Below are 16,834 nucleotides of genomic sequence, written 5' to 3' on the forward strand. Positions count from 1 at the left end.
CAGAAAGCTAAAAATTCAATGCAAGTATGAAACTGCACTTCATGCAGCCACATGAGGAACGTGAAACAGGGTAATTCAGTTAAAACTCTGGAATACAGAAAAGGTGAACTAAAAAAGATGACTTGAAGTCAGTGCCCCAGCGCTTAGGTACGTTTAGCAATAGAATAATGAGCCGCAGGAATTAATTGCTTTGCAAATATCAATTACACATTTTAGAATTAAACGTCACTGTTGGTTAAAGGGAGCTATAAAATATTCTTGTGCAATTTAAACATGTAAAAAAATCTGTCACTTAAAAATGTGTGGTTCCTGATCGCTTCCAGCTCATTTAATTATTTTCAACTTGGAATTCTAGTGGCTTTTATATTCTGGGTTGAATCATATATAAAAACTTGCCAGCTCTATCAAATATGTTACTTGCTATTCCAAATGTTAGAATACTGCAATCAGGACTTGACCCATCTGTCATATAGTTTACAATATCAGCATAGGAAAAATTCAAAGAAAATAGCCTTTCCTTTTACATACACTCAGAGAATAAATTATATACTGTGAATATATTAACACAATAGTTTCCGTTCCATTTAATAACAGTTTTTAGCAGCATTGTGACTATTTTTAATAATGCCATTTGCAAGGAATCTGGCATATTTATCTGGACATTCTATTGCCAAAAGTCCTTGCCATTTTGCTTGCATTTTCCAGTGGGGGAAAAAAAAAATTGGTTGGCTTGTGCAAAGTAGATTTCTGATTGCTTTCCATTCTCACAGAATTATAACACTTATCAAAGTATAATACAGAATATTCGAGTAAACCATTAGTTAAAGAGTATGAGTTAGGTTTGCTCCCCTCTCCAGACACAAAGATAGATATACACACGTACAGAAACACACACACAGTGCACACGTGCACAAACACACACATACACACACACACATACACACGCACACGCATTTTTAGTCTTTTAAGTTGTGTAATGATTTAATTCGGACTCTCAGATTCAAGCTACTGGTTTCTGAGTTTGGGGCTTTTTTTGGTTGTTTTCTGATAACAGGCAAAACCAAACCTATTAATTAATCCCTGGAGTCATCCTGATCCTTGCTCAATGTTTACCAAGGGTGCCTTTGTCCCCAGAAACAAACCTCTCAGCCTCAAGTGACAAAATAACTGCTTTTTGGGCATTGGCCTAATGACTTTCACTCTGATTTAAAACATAAGCAAGAATTCAATTTGGCTGCTCGCTGATGGCTCCTGAGCTCAACATGTAGACGTAGAAAGAACACTTTACTGCTCGTGGATATGGAGGGCTGCTTGCGCCAAGGTCTCCAGAGGGGAAGAGACTGTGGAGAGGGGAACCCCTCGCCACCCAGGGAAGCCTGTTGGGCTCCAGATTTGGGAGAGTTAAAATTGAGAGCTAAGAGCATCAAAGCCAGGGGAAAAATTGCATCCTATCATACCTCTCAGCGCTGCGACCCTCAAGCACCCTTAAATGTGAGCCCGGCCCCTGCATCACCGACAGCTACTAAGGGAAAAACAGATTTGGGATTTCACAGACATCCAGACCCCATAGTGTCGAATGGGCGTGACTTGTGCAAATGTTTTCTGTCCTGGGGAAAAGTCATGAGCAGAGAAGGAAGAGGAGGAGGAGGTGAGAGATGCAGCAGCACCGGGACTTCACGAATCGCTGGTGCAGCGCGTACAAAACAGCTTGGAGGAGGCTCCCGCTGTGCAGTTGTCAGCGCCGTGCCCGGGGTGGCTTTTGCTTCCCTGGGAGGCCTTGGAGAGACCCCCCCAGCACCTTACCCCTGCTCCTGGCATCTCCCTGCCGCCACCAGCTCTTCAAAACAAGCTTCCACAGGGGATTACAGCAGGTTAAGCAACAAATTCTTGATGCAATTCTGATCTGGCCCAATCTGCACAGCTCTTCTGTTCATTTAAATTTTTCAGACCCAAATCCAGGGCTGCTGCACGATGGCTGCAGAGCCACCTGGAGCTGAGGGAGAGGAGAGGAAGAGCTCTCTCCCTTCCTTAGGGCACTGAACAACTTGCGAGCCCTGACCCATGCTCTTCTTTGTTGCCTCTTTATTGCAAGAAAATTTAAACGATTAAGATCTGGCTGAGAAAAAAAGTGATTAATTTAATCCATAAATTTAAATACAAATGGGGCTATGACTGCAATGCTCAGGGTTCAGGTCTCAGAGGTGATACGTGAGGTCCCTTTCATGAAGGAGATGTGCGATGCTGGATGGGTTTTATGGCACTCGCAGCGATCAGCTGCAGTGTGTGCAGCAGGTTTTGTTTCACTTTGGCTTTTCTTTTTCCCCTGTCCTTTTCCTCTCTAATCCCCTGCCAAAGCCAGTTTCACATCAAATATGCTCTTATATTTGTCGCTCACGTGCATCAAAATGGTTAAGATTTAAACAACTCCATCGCTGAAATCAAAAGCAGGAGTGGCTTCTTCCTTACTAACAACCAGACAAACTGCTTTCCTGGACAAACTTCTGCCCCACGTTTTTACGCTTCTGCATGACACTTGCAAACAAAATATTTGCAGAAACTCAAATTACTTTGCAAATTCTGGGGTTGTGCTTGCAACAAGCTTCAGCCTGCAATGAGTATAACAGGTTTATTACAAAATCAGTGCTACTTTGGGTATGTATATCGTATGCAATTCAGTGTGTGTGTCTTTTCACGGACTGGAAGATTTTCAAACTACATATTTCCCACTCAGCATCATGATTTCTGCTAGATGGGCTACTAACACATCAGCAACAGTGAGAATTACACTTGCAATAGAAGAAGAGTATGGTTGACTTTCTGTATTTTTTAAAAAGCGTAGCCACTGACTCAATGGTTTCCCTGTAATAATTTAAAATACACGACCCCTGCCAAAGGCTTTGGTATGCAAGTGTTGTGTGTGTGTTCATTTGCAAGCCAATCATCAAAATGATAAAAAGAGCTGCCTTTCTCAAGATAACTATAAAGAACAACAGACTTAGCCTGAGGATGAAGCAAAGCGGCCTTTTATTCCTGAAATAATTTTGTGTGTATCTGAAAGGGATTTCAGTGATGACATTTTTTCTTTGAAAATAAGATGTTATCTTAAAAGTAAGAAAAATTCATAGAAATGGGGTTTTTTTTTCAACTCACAGACTCTACTTCAGCTCTCGAAAACTCAACATACTGAAAAGAGAGCTGATCTCCTGGCTTTCTGATGATTATTCAGCCTAGTGAGGAATTTTTGCATATCTGAATTGTATCTATCTCATGCCTCAGGCAGCAACTTGCTCTGCAGTTGGTAAGAGACTCGTAGAAAGATAATGGCACAACGCAGATCTTTGCGATTTCTGGAGCTCTTGTAATAACTTTGATACTGCTTTAAGCACTGCCTTTGAAAGGGCGAGAGGAAATCTCGAAAGCTGCAAAACGATTCTTTGTTAAACACAACCGAATGCCATTTCAAGGAACGCAATGAATAAAGCAGCAGCTAGCAGTGCACAGGTACAGGTTGCAGTTCTGCCTGAGTTAAAGTGCACCATTTATTAAAGACTTCAGTCTCTGGCATACAAAGACTGATGTTTTCATACATTTTGCACCAGGGTTTATTTGGGGAATGTAATTCTAGTTTTTTTAAGCTTTGTGGTTTATCACAAATGCTGGGAGGAAATGCCTCGCAGCAGCTGGGCTGCCAAATCACACAGAACCTCTCCTTGTCTCAGACAAGGTCAATCAATGGGCAGCTCAGCCCCAGGTACCTCAGTGCACTCACTGAGCACTAAGGATACGTGCACAGAGCTTCTCAGGCTGAGATCCAGACACGGGGAAGGTGAATGACATAAAGTGGGCATGGGGGCTATGACAAGGGCCAGTACAAACGCCTTGAAAAACACCACCACGTCTTCACAACCTGCTGCACTGCTCCAGTCAAACCCTGACCTCTTCTGCACCCGCTTCCTTGGCTGAGGGCACTTTCCACACCTGCGAGCAAGATGCTCCATGGCCGGTGCCAGCTACGGCTGATGCAGCCAAAGCCACCTCTGTGGTCCCTCTCCTGCAGATGCATTGGGGTTCCCAGCCTGATGCAGGCACCTGAGAGATGTCTGTCTCTCCATGGGCAACACTGACCCTGCACTGACTGGGTTTTGGCTTTGCACCCCTTCCAGCACCACCATCGGGCACATTTTTGAGGGAAGTCAAGCTTCCCTGCTGGTAGAGACAGATCTGGGGAGGATGATGCATGCCAGCGATGCAGTGTGGTGAGAGGCTGTGCCCCCAGAGCCCTGCTTCCCTGGGCAGTGGATGGGGAGGTGCGGGGACAAGCAAAAACCTGGTATTTTTTGAAAGCCCGAGAGTAGCTGATTTCTCTTGGTGACAGAGCAATAGGACTTCAATGGGTCCATCTGCTCTCCAGTTACTTTCCACTCGTGGTCCATGCCCCATTGCTGTTCCGTCCCAGCACTAAGCAAGGAGGCAAGAGCTGCCATCAGCCCCATGTCTTCTCCACCTCTCGCCTCTGACCATCAGCTCAGCAGCACCATGAGAAGCCCCACTTTACAGAAACCAAACCCAAACCACAATATGAGAAATACTGGGTCTGAAGACTAAAAAAAAAACCCCTCTTACAATAAACACAATAAATTGCCAAACTGACAACTATTGCACTGGCTGGCACCAGCTCTACACTCAGCCTGTACCCAACTCCAGCAGGTCAAAGTGGCATTTCTGTCCATGAGATCCTTCCCTGTCACAGCACTCTAACATGGTGCAGCACATTTCAGAAGTGCTTAAGGGAAGGAGAAGTTTATCTTTTCTAAAGGAACAACTGATTCCCAACTTAAATAAATAAGCAGACGAATGCTTATTAAAAGGTTGTGCTTATTAATCTGAGTGTTAGTAGTTTTGTCTGGTTAATAATTAAAACAAGTCATTCATCTTTAATTCTTTTAGTGTAATGTTCCATTTAATGTTCTATTTCAAATCAATATTTTTAAAGCAAGACAAGAGACTACACACTTTTCAGGAGAAAGGACATCAAAGGGTGACATTTGTGTGTTTAAAAAGAAGATGTTTTCAGTATCTTATTTTTATTCTTGCTTCTGGCAAAATAAATAAAAAGTCAGGCCAAAACCCAGTCACTTTTGACTCCACTTAAGCTGTGGAACTGGTTTCAAGTTGAGTCCTGCTGACCTTGCCCGAAAATCTTTCATCTAAGACAATGGGAGATCCGTGGGCACGAAGCAGCGGAGTCACAACTCCCCGTGTCCTTTCACTCGCTTCAAGCATTGAGAAGAAGCAGTGTTATTTTTAAATGAGCTGGGCCATAGAGATGTCATTCTGAATTTCTAAACCCCGAGCACGTGGCGAGCTGCTGCCAGCACGCGCGATGCTCAGCACGTTTACCGTGCTCAACGCACAAGGGCTTGCGCTCACTTCAGTCCGCTGTGGTTAATGGCAATGGCCAGGATGGGTCTATTTGCTATTTGTTCAAGTGCACCTCTCACAGCTCTAGGGGAAAAGTATTCTTCATTTTCTAAATATTTATTGCGATTCAAAATTAATATTAGTGTCCTGCAATCGCTGAAGATCATGGGCCAAATTTGAGCTGGTCCAGCCTGGTCCAGCCTCCTGCGCTGCTTTCTAAAAGCAATTTCCCTTTGCAAATAGAGCTGAAATCAACCCAATTTTTTTGTTTTTCCCCACAAAACAGCACAATCTACTCACAAAAAGAAATGAACAGTTCAGGTTTCAAGGACTTTCGAACCAGGACTCTGGTATACAACAGAAACGAGAACAGGGGCTGCAGAGCTCCACCGTCCCTTCCAAGAGACGGGCGCTTGAGCTGAGCCTTTGCCTTGTCACCACATGTCACCACAGGTCATAAACAAGAGACAAACATGACTTCTGTCCCACCGGGTAGTTTGGTACACATTAACAAAAAACTAGAAAAAAAATAATTAAAAACCCAGTCCTCCCATCAGGGCATAAAACAGAAGATATGAAAACCAAAAATGAGCGTTAGTTTAGTTATAAATGTGTTTGTTAGGTGTGTTAAATTAATGGCCAAATCACCAACCTTATTTCACCCAAAATGAGCTGCAGTTCTTTTGGAAAACAAGAAACTTTCTCTGTACAAGGGCTAGATTCTCCTCTACAACTGTTGCCTAAGAAGGTACTATATTTCTACGAGGTATTTCTAATCTACACTCTATTCTAAGGAAGGAGGAAAAGGAGATTACATAGACAGCACAAATTAACTCCTTAAGTATTAATGCATCTCCATTTTCAGCCTGAAGGAGTACATATCTTAAGGAGCTATGAAAGAAAAAGAAAACAAAATAAATATAACTCAACAGTCCTAGTAATTTATAATGCATATACAATTGTTCACCTGCGTCCTTTTGATTCTCTATATGAAAGAGAGAAAGCAACAAGGAGAGAAAAGAGAGAAACAAGAACAGATATGCAGGATTAATGAGCAAGTGGACCGCACAGCCCCCCAGTTATGCGTGATATATGACATTTGAAAAGAAGAAAAGTCGCCCCGTCTCGCCCCCCGCCCCCCCAAAGCATGGGGTTACCCAAAGAAGCTCCTTTCACGGAGGTGCAAGAAAACGCTGCACAAATAGAAAACCAGAGAGGGCGAGCTCTGAGGACACCAAGGGGATCTCCAAGTGACAGCGGGGCTGGGATGTCCCCTCCAGAGCTCGGTGCAAAGGAGTCAGTAAAAAAATCGAGGAGGAGAGCAAGTAAGGCACATCCTTCTGCTGGAGAGCTAACGGACAGGAGCCATGTACGGTCTGATGCGCAGAGAAAGGACAGCCTGAGACGGTCTCGTACACGGGATTGGATAAAGATCTTGTACGCAGGCAAAGGGATGGCTTTTTCCAAGTGTCCTTTATCTGACCCCTAGCTCACTTCTCCCCGATGTAGCTGCTACCTTTTGATTGTGTACCAGTGACAAGCACTTTACAAATTGGGGTTACACAGAAGCAAAGTAAAAATGCATTCAGGTCACGGACATAAAGAAGAACTGAAAAAACTCACAGACAGGTCTGAGTTTACCACAAACAGATGGGTTAATTGTCTAACCTGGTTTAGGCTGATAAAAAGTGACTGGACTTCTCACACTGGGTTTCACAGACAGAAGCAACAGACAAGCCAATGCTAAAAGACTTGAAGCAAGGAGAGTGAGTTGGTTTGGATCTGGACTTTCTTGAGGTCATGGAAACGGAAAGAGGGAGGACAGCATGGAGAGGAGGGGGGGAGGTACTCACGAATGGTTAAATCCATCACTTGAGAGGCCAAGCAGAAGACAGGATGCTCATACATTTCTCTCTTTTTCCCTATAAAAGAGGATTTGGGCATGCAAGAGGCTTAGGTCAGAGGTAAAGAGGTTACAGGCTATAGGTCAGAGGAAAACTTTATATTAGGTTAAAAGGAAAGCAGCCGTAGAGTATTTTGGGATACACACAGGATAAAAAGAAGAAAAAAAAAAGAAAATAAAACCAAGGAGGGTTAAAATTGGAGATCTACTGGATTAACCATTCAGCATGCCCATGAGTCACAAGAGAGGCTGTGACCATGACTCTAGAGGTTTGCTCTGAACTGTTTGCAAGAATATAATGATCAAAACATCATGAATAGAGGGAAATAGAATTTCATTGGTTTAAGGCTCCGAGATACTAAGGATTTCAGCCTTCAGTATCTAAGGCTTCCACAGGTATTTCTTCATAAGCATAGCCTCAAGCACCGCTGCCACTGATTCGGTTTTGCATCTTTCACAAAACTCTCTTAAACACGTGGCTATTCAAACGTCAGCTTTTAAAAAGCAAGATTTCAAAGCCATGCACGGTGCACAGGAACGCATCTCACCAAGGTAAATTTGTTATTTGCTCTTCTAAAGGAAGGATTTGAACACAGAGTGGACTATGCTCATGAGAGAAAACCTGATGCATGCAGCCGGCGGATGTTGGGTTGTTCAAATTAACAATCCCAGCATGCTTGGAAATTGGTGTTACAACCACTTTTATAGAGAAAGTATCAAAAAGTGGCTGTGGCCAATCACGGATAAAGGAGGAGAAAAGCAGAAGAGAGCAGGTAGTGTGGAATGAACTATTTCTCTGAAAAGGTAGCTGGAAAAAAATAAAAAAAGGTTTGTTGCTTCAAAGTATTCCCAGACCTAAAAGTCACAGTGCGAAAAAGAGGGCAGATAATTAACACAACCAAGAAGAATTGAGGCACAAAAGGAAAAGTACACACTAACTGTTCTACTTTGGAAATGAATGCATTTTTACTTACAGATCATAAAGTTTGTTTTTGCATAGATTTATCTGAAAGAAGAGAGCAAATCTTACCAACGAGTTAGTGATATTTACAGAGAAAACCTAAGGGAGCCAGCCCTGGGTAGAAGCATCCATCAACAGAAAAGCTGCTTTTGATTCTCAGTCCTTCTCCATCCTTGTCAAGTATATTTAAACATTGCATTTTACAGAATACACCAATTAAAATATCCTGTGAAGTTGAGTACTTTGATAAATTGCCTGATAATACAGTGCTTATGAAACCTTCGTTCCTTCTCTATTTTTGTCACTCATTACCAAGTCAAGAGTTGATAAACATCCTTTTAGTGCCCAATTCTTAAGTGTTTCTCACTGGATGCATAACAATGAATTCATTACCACTGGTACACAATTTGCATCGTTAGACGAAAAAAAATGGAAAAAGAGAGGACATGTCATGTACAGAACCTGGACAATTTGTCATATATTAACCCAATTTTTCATGTAAACAAGGAGTAAGAACAAATCAGAGGGAGTTTGGGGTGGTTTTTTTTTCCTCCTCTCAATATTGTCCTAGAGGCGTACAACGATAATCTCAGCTGTGGGAAAGCTTCACATCACACATGACAGAAACCCAAAGTCTAGAGCAGAACATACCATTCATCTGGAACACACAGGTTAAAGCAATTGGGAACTCAGAAAAAGTTGGGTAGAAGTTTCAAGTTGGGAAAATAGCAGCCAACAAGGTACCAACATAAACTGATTAACATGGAAAGAACGACTGGATCGCAGAGCTTCAGATAACAAGTATCCTCCAGCAAGCTTTAAAATGTCTTTTTGATGGCCACATGTGTCTCTGGTCACTGGTTATTATTCTCCCATAACTTAAAAGGTCAATAATATCAGCTATGCCAGATTTGGAGTGACAAGAAAGAAATCAGATGCAAGTATGGGATCACTGATCAATGACTGCAATGCAAACTGCAAAGACAATGAAACACTCCCAGAAAAAAGACATTTTAAATTGACTATAAATGATTAAGCATAGATTAAAACAGTTTTTCATCGGCTTATTTTTCATTTGTTTCCTGAACTCCACTGTCACAAGCAATTAGCTGCACTATACCTTCAGCTGCAAAGATGACATCCCAAGTATTTCTCAATTTGTTTTTTAAAACCACGACATGAGTCTGAATACTACACCACTGGCCAAATGCACTAACGATCAAAAAAATAAAAAAGCTACAGTTCCTTTTAACTGTTTCCTCTCTCTTTTCCAGAAAAAGAAACGTTTTGCATAGCTTCCATCCTTAACTGCTTCTGAAGCCAACACCACAAAAATGATTCAGAAACACATCAGTTTTATTGACAAGTGAATAAATAGCAAATGAGCTTCTTTTAAATAGCTCCCAGCCACAGTTGACACCTAGAAATATAACAAAATTTTAATTTCACAAAGAAAGAGCCTTACCTTCAATTTTGGCATACTCTGATAGCCGAGTATAATTGACTAGAGCTGCTTGCTCCAAGCATTTACGGATGACTGTTTTTACCTCCTCTTGAGGGACCGGAGTAACTATGTCTTTCATCAGAACCTTGACACAAGAAAATCTGATTTGTTGTGGCATCGGGCACACAGAACTGCTTTTCTTCAAGCCCAGCACTTACATCCCTTCCTACACGAGTGCTGCGTAGCTCTCGGGGTATGTGTACAATACGCAGGATCCACTACAAGGTCACCTTGGCCAGCTTGAGATGTGGGACCTATCCCTGCTGTATTATTTCCCTTCTGTATCTACATCCTACGGCATGCCTTGAAACCTGTTTCTGATTTCTTACGGCATGACAATAGGATCCATCACAACTTTCCCAATGCCAGGTAATGTTATGGCTTTCCCAGACTCTGCTGACTGACTTGGGTTCAGGTCTGGGCTTGGCCATACTGTGGGTAAGCAGAGGTGAGTAGGCTGTTAGGAGCGGCAGAAAGGCAGGAATTGGGATGGGGAGGATGGCGGTGAGCAGGTTTCCTGTGCCTGAGGGGAATGAGCCTGCCTTGAGATGGGAATTTCAGCACCCAGGCATCGCTTACAGTGGTCTGTGGTGTAGATGCTGGCCAGAGAGATCCTCCACTGTCACCACAGATGCAGGCTGTGCCACTGTTAGTGGCCAGGCTACACCCGCCTCCGAGTTGAAGCAGGAGAGATAACAATCCCACCTAATAACCCACATTTCAATATTAACTATGATTAATCACATATCCTACGCAAAAAGCACAGTTCCTCAACCTCTTCTGGATGGAAAGATATAGGAGTACAGGTAATTTTAAGTACCCTCTGTTATTCTGATGCTTACCCTTTCCAGCAGCGATAGAGTAGCTTTCAGTGCACCTTCTGGACGGCCAAATGGAAAGCAGTACCTAGAAAAACCACATTGTGTTAACAACAGAGCAGGTGCATAGGAACAAGCCTTTCCAGTGCTATAAAGATGTTTTCCTAAATATACCCAAACAATGATCCAGTCTCTCTGCCTGGAATTAGCAGCCTTTCTACAAGGCAGTTTTCTGAAAGGGTCTGATGGTGTGGATGCTAAAGCAACAAAACAGAATATGGGGTTAAATCTGATTAAATCTGGGTGTCACCTGGAGAGTTTTTAGATCTCATAGGAGAGAGTTAAATATTGTTAAGCCTTGTAAAAATGGGGAAAAAAGCCACTCTGGAAAAGCAGCCAAGGTGCTTCCCAGGGACAGCACCCGATTGCCTGCAAATGGGCACCACCTGCCCCAGACCTGGCTGATGTGCAGGGGGCAATCCATCCCCTTTCCTGGGGCTGCACCCAGCCTTTCCATACAGTGACATCCCTGCAGAAAGCCCTGCTGGTCTGAACACCAGGGAGAAGGGAAAAACAATGGGTAATAACTAAGCAGAGGGGGATGAAGAAATAAGAGGATAAGGGATTTTTGTTGTTGTTGTTAAATTTTAGAAAAAATCCACAGTATTGCCATGCCTATGGGAACAAGATGGTTTGAAGTACCCTTTAAAGGTTACACATTTAAAATCACTCTCCAGCTACAAACATGCTACAGTGCAAGCTTCGCTGCCCTGTGTAGGTCTGTGCCACTTACGCAAGATTCCCGTACACATTCAAAACCTGCTTTTTGGCTTTGCTGCTTATAGGAGGGAGCTGGGAGGAAATGAGTCCTCTCGCATTCAGCCTGGGCTCTCTGCCTTTACCTAAAATGCGTGATCTGATTCTCCAGAAGCAAACGAAGCCGCTCCTTGATCTCTTCGAAACGCTCTTTCTCATCTACGGTCACGGTTCCTATCCCGTCAGGCCTGGAGGAGAAATGCCACGAATGACTCAGACTCCACCTCGCCGCCCTGGTAACTCATCCCCACAGCACCCTGCCCTTTCGGAAAGGGACGTCACCAGCTATGAGACCCACAACAGAGGATGTGCCACGCCGAGACACGAGTGGTCACGGCAGCATGACTGCGGAGGTGTCGAAATTAAGCAAATAAAAGAAATATCCTCCCTCGGAGTGATAATCTAGATGTGAACCTCCCCCCTCCCTCCTTATTTCCCCTGTGAAAAAGCAGAATCCCCCCTTAAACATAGGTACGTGACAGGGAGCGCAATGCCAGCTCTCACTGAAGGACTGGGCTCATTGTTGGCAGAACAGGGACTGAATTTCTGCAGAAAAATTCAGCTGCTAATTTAACACAATCCGCAGTATCAAACAATATCGACAACAGGCGTTATGTACAAACAGAATATAGAATTCTGCTCTCCTTCATAACAACTGAATCACCCCATTATAGTGATTTCTTGAAGCGAACGATCTTCAATATATTCTACCGAAATGTGCCTAGAGAGCGACATGCATTTTGCATTTGAAAATGCAATGCCTTTTCAGTAATTTAATTTTTACTTTATAAAAATTATCACATTGATACAATTTATCAAATACTTTCTCAGACTGTTTACAACCCTCTGGTATTTCAGGAGTGCACAGGAGCGCGTTGCAAGACACCCAGGTCCTGCTGCCTTGGGCGATTTCTCCCCTTCCACAGAGCACAGCGTGCAGGCGGTTCCTGCCCAAGCTCTCCCGGGGCTGGGTGTTGCGGTGGTCCCTGTGCTCTTCCACCCCGCACCTCTGTGGATGCCAACCCATCCGAGAGCTGAAAGCAGCAATCCCCTCCTTCTCCCCCACACCCACACGGCAAAATAACGCCACGCAGCCGAATCCCGGGCGAGAGGAGAGCGCGAGTCTGATCCATCACCAAAGGCATCGGCCGGGCAGACAACGGCATCGCTCCCCACTGCCGGTGAGCAAACCCTATGGATTTGTGTACTCCTGGGCAACTCTGCTGGCACAGGCACTCTTTAGGTAATGTAAGATGTCTTAAAATTGAACAAATGTTCTTACTTAAAGGCCTCCTCCAGTGTTCAGCTTAAGCTGCATAAATCCGCAGTACTAGACTGGTTTGGCTATACAAAAGACTTGGCAAGGGATTACAAAGCTTCTAATGAACCTCCTGTCAGGGGTTAATTGGTTGGCTTTATTTTCCTCTTAAAGAATCAAAGGCCCTAAACTTAAAAAAAACCCCAACTCAGCTCTATAAAAAATTAAAAGCTGTAAAATCTGTACAATCACTTCTCCTTAACCCTGCATTTAGTAAGCTCTTAATATCATAAATATGAACTCTGATATTCCAACACAGGTGAATAAACCATTAAAACATTCTGGAAGTGGAACTAGCAAACCTTACATGATATTTACTGCAAAATTTTAAAGCTTTAAATATACATTAAGTAAAACTTGCAACATGGACACAGAAAAGGACTTGAATACCAGGGGATGGATTTAAATTTAAACAGCATTTAAACAGAAATCTTTACTTGATTATTTGCCAAATTCAGTTGTGTATTAAGGAAAAAAAAAAGGAAAAAAAGATTTAGGCTGAAACTTGGATAAAATGTCTCAGCTGGGGAACACATTTCATAAACCGTTTTGGAAGTATGGATCTGGTCTCATTAGTACCTAATTAGGACTAGTTATTTTGAAGAAATGAGCAAGCCACAAAAAAACCAAATTAGGTATTGAGCAAAAATTAATGTCTGAACATGCTTAATATATTTTTATTCCAAAGTTCCAAAAAATATTTAATATTCAGGGAGAGATGTTCATGCCTTTTGTGATGCTGGGCACCTCACACAGCGCCTGCTTTGCTCCCAAGCAGAAGAGCAGATAATTCAAGGCAGACCGCAATAAATGCCGTACATTAAGGGGCAGAGTTGAAGCCCTCATTTGACTTTTGGCACTCGGTTCCCGCCCTGTACCCATAACAGCTCTCAGAGTGTCACTAGGTTAATTGTATCAGCGCTGACAAACGATGTAGGAAAAGCTGCCTGCCCTGGCTGTGATTTGCTGATGGACTGGAAATGGTCTGAAAGTTATGTTACCCTTTGCTGGGTCAATAACCTCAACCGGTGAGATTTAATGGCAGGATCTGACAGCTCAGGTTGGGTCGCAGCCCTTTCACACCAACTGCAGCTTCTCACCATATTCAAAGGATTCGGTTTTGCCAGAACTGGTGATTTAGTGCTCCCCATGTAACGACTCGTGTCGGACATTCCGGCTGGAAGCATCGCTTTGCAAACACTGACCCACGTGAAGATGAAGGGTGGGCTCTGGAGAGCCAACCTCAGGCCACCACAGCTCTCACCCAAGGCACAGCACCCCAAGGCTTTGCACGGGGATGTCAACCGAACCACTGAGGTTGCAGACCTCGTAGACCATGTCACCGACCACCGAGATGAGCTGCTCCCCATCCCTGTGCTTAACACACAGCCTCCCCCCGCTCTTCACCTTCCTCTGGGTCTTTGCGGGCCAGGAGCACATCCAGCCCGGCGGCTCTGGCCACCTCCATGCAGGGCCCACCACGCAGTGTAAACACACACTGCTCTCGTGTATCATGCTCCTGCAAACTTGAGACAATCCACAGGTCAGCTGTAGCCATTTTTGGAGCAGCGCGGATGTCTGGAAGGGCCTGCCAACCGAGAGCCATCACCACGGCAAGGACTCCCTTTCTCACCCAGCTGTGGACTATATTGCATTTGACATGATGAGCATCTCTTGAATCTACCTTTCAAATTTTCGGCAAACCATTTTCTCACTGTCCTTCACAAAGTTGACATTTTCGGCAGCATGATAGGAAAGATGTCATGTCGGCTGCTTTTCAAGTTGTTGTCACAGTGGTTAGCACCAGTTCTGTCATCTTTGCTTTCCTCACAATCCCCCATCTTGAGCCATGTCACAAATAATAATACTTCCAATGTTTTTGTCAAATTTCAAATACTATAACCCAGCTGCACATCTTCGGATTTACTAGTTATGTTAATCTTTGTTGCTCATCTTCCCAGAAGCTGAAGCATTAGGAACTCATTAATTAGTGACAAATGCAGGATATACATAGAACTGGAAAAACACTACCCAAAGCCTTGCACTTAATTTATTAGCTCGATAATTTTGAAACCTAATTAAATATTCAAGTCAAATATACTTTGAAAATGTAATCTTTTTGAGGGAACATATTTATTTTCCCTTTTGCAAGAACACAAAGGCTATAAAGCCTAGCATTGGTATGATTTAAGATTCACTTCTGTGCTCTAGACAATTCCAGTACATGGCTGATGGGGCTGAAAAAAATCCCCAGGAGAAGCTCAAGTCACAGAGGCTCGTTCTGATGCTTGTCGGCAATTTTTGTTTTCAGCAAAGGTCTCCAGCTCAACTTTGATGTTTGCTATTTGATCTCACGGACAGGAGCACCGGCTCCTCCAGCGAGCAGCGTTCCTGCAGCAGGGCTGGCTAACACGCAGCTGGGGGAAATGGATGTTCTCACACGCAACCCACAACCACAGCGTTCTGACGCCGAAACAGCGATGGGGAACGAGAGGAGAGCAAAGGGCAAAAAAAGTTCTCCGTGTACATGGTGTATGCAGACGCACGAGGGACAAAATGGGCTTGGGTCTATGAATTTGGGTCACCAAACAACAGAAATGTCTCCGTCTGTGTGGAGACACACTTCATGCGCTTCTCCTGCTCGCTGACACTTGAGGTGTATGGCAGAAGCTGTGGGCTGAGAGGGAAGCAGAAGGGCACAAAAGGCAAGAAAAATAAATAAGGAGATTTTTAATTATAAGTAAACAAGTTTCAGATCACTCCTTCTGCTGCAGATTCACTATGTTGGCTCTAAACTAGTAAATTCCCACTGTAAATATTTCACATGAAAAGTTTTAAATGTCGCTTTCCTAATTCCCCCTTGTTTTTAAGTTTTAAGCCACAAAAACAACAACATCAACAAAGCAGGTGGTGAAATTAAAAAAAAAAAGGGTTGCAATTTAAACAGCAAAAATGATAGTCCTTGTTTAGCTTAGATGGTTTGTGCAAATTCCAGGGTTAATTATAAATTATAATTAGGACCTGTGATCCTAAGGCCACTGCTTTATTCTACAAGCCCCGCCTCCCCCCATGCCCTTTTCTAATTATACCCGGTGCCCCCAGGGCTAGTTATGCTGCTAAAACAAATATATCAAAATGATTTTTAACAAAGACTAATATATGAAGCAATAGCATGCATTTGTATGCAATTATAAATATACAGTATAGCTCCAGTGGGTTAATCTCTTTGACATAAGCCTGTACAAAATACCATGGCGGCTTAGAAATGAAAAGACATACCATCTTTTACACCTTTTATGTTTAACTTGTCTACACTTTTTTTTTGACTGGGGAAAATATTGCTTACACGTAGCAAACAGATCTTTGCACGCACTGTGAGCCCTGGCATGCAGAGCCAAGGGAAAAAAAACAATGTCAAAAACTGATGCAAATAATTTGATTTTTTAAGTAACAACTCAAATATAAAACACGTGCTGCCTTCAGCTCCCTTGCTGGTTGCCAGGTGCAGCACATATGAGCTATACAGTAAACATCGATGATTAGTGCCTTGGACGGCATGTGTCAAGGGAGGCTTTCAAAGGATCCCTCGCAGGAAGACTCGCCTGTGCGAAGTCCCACCGGTTGTGCTGGGACCAGCTCTGGGGCCGTGGGCAGGATCACATCTCCTCTACCAAATCTGACCTGAAAGAGCCCACCTGTTTAGACCCCTTCAAAAACAGCTTATTCAGCAAGCACTGATATTCCCCGACTCCCCTTTCTTCTGGGGATTCAAACCGTGCGTAAGATGCCAGCTCAAAGCCCTTTGTTCAGCCCAGCCCTCCTGGACACTGCCCCGGCCGCCTGCTCGAGATGCTGCGGAGCATGGGAGCCATTCCACCTTCCCAGCTCCTGCCTTCATCTCGCCCGGGCTCTCCTCCATGCCGCAGCGCCAAGCCAAGTCACGGCTCATCGCTCCTCATGTGTGATCTCCACCTCTGACGTAGCGCGGCTGAACCGGATGGTTTCTGAGCACTGCCATCCTACACCCATTGTAATGAATCACGTCAGCCCGCCGCACGGAGCCGGTTATCGGCTGGGGGGGGGGCAAGCACCC

General features: G+C 43.7%; 1 protein-coding gene across 1 annotated transcript in view; it reads right to left on the reverse strand.

Moving 5' to 3' along the window:
- CADPS (Ca++-dependent secretion activator) overlaps nucleotides 1-16,834 on the reverse strand; it is a gene marked incomplete at its 5' end in the record, with an annotated part of 168,303 nt that overhangs the window by 58,204 nt on the left and 93,265 nt on the right. The window contains 4 exons of the mRNA XM_010178929.1: nucleotides 6,389-6,406; nucleotides 9,751-9,874; nucleotides 10,632-10,695; nucleotides 11,510-11,611. Coding sequence (XP_010177231.1) covers nucleotides 6,389-6,406; nucleotides 9,751-9,874; nucleotides 10,632-10,695; nucleotides 11,510-11,611 — 308 coding nt within the window. The remainder of the gene's footprint in view (nucleotides 1-6,388; nucleotides 6,407-9,750; nucleotides 9,875-10,631; nucleotides 10,696-11,509; nucleotides 11,612-16,834) is intronic.

Source organism: Mesitornis unicolor, unplaced genomic scaffold, assembly GCF_000695765.1.
Source record: "Mesitornis unicolor isolate BGI_N332 unplaced genomic scaffold, ASM69576v1 scaffold322, whole genome shotgun sequence".
Classification (NCBI taxonomy): Eukaryota; Metazoa; Chordata; class Aves; order Mesitornithiformes; family Mesitornithidae; genus Mesitornis; species Mesitornis unicolor.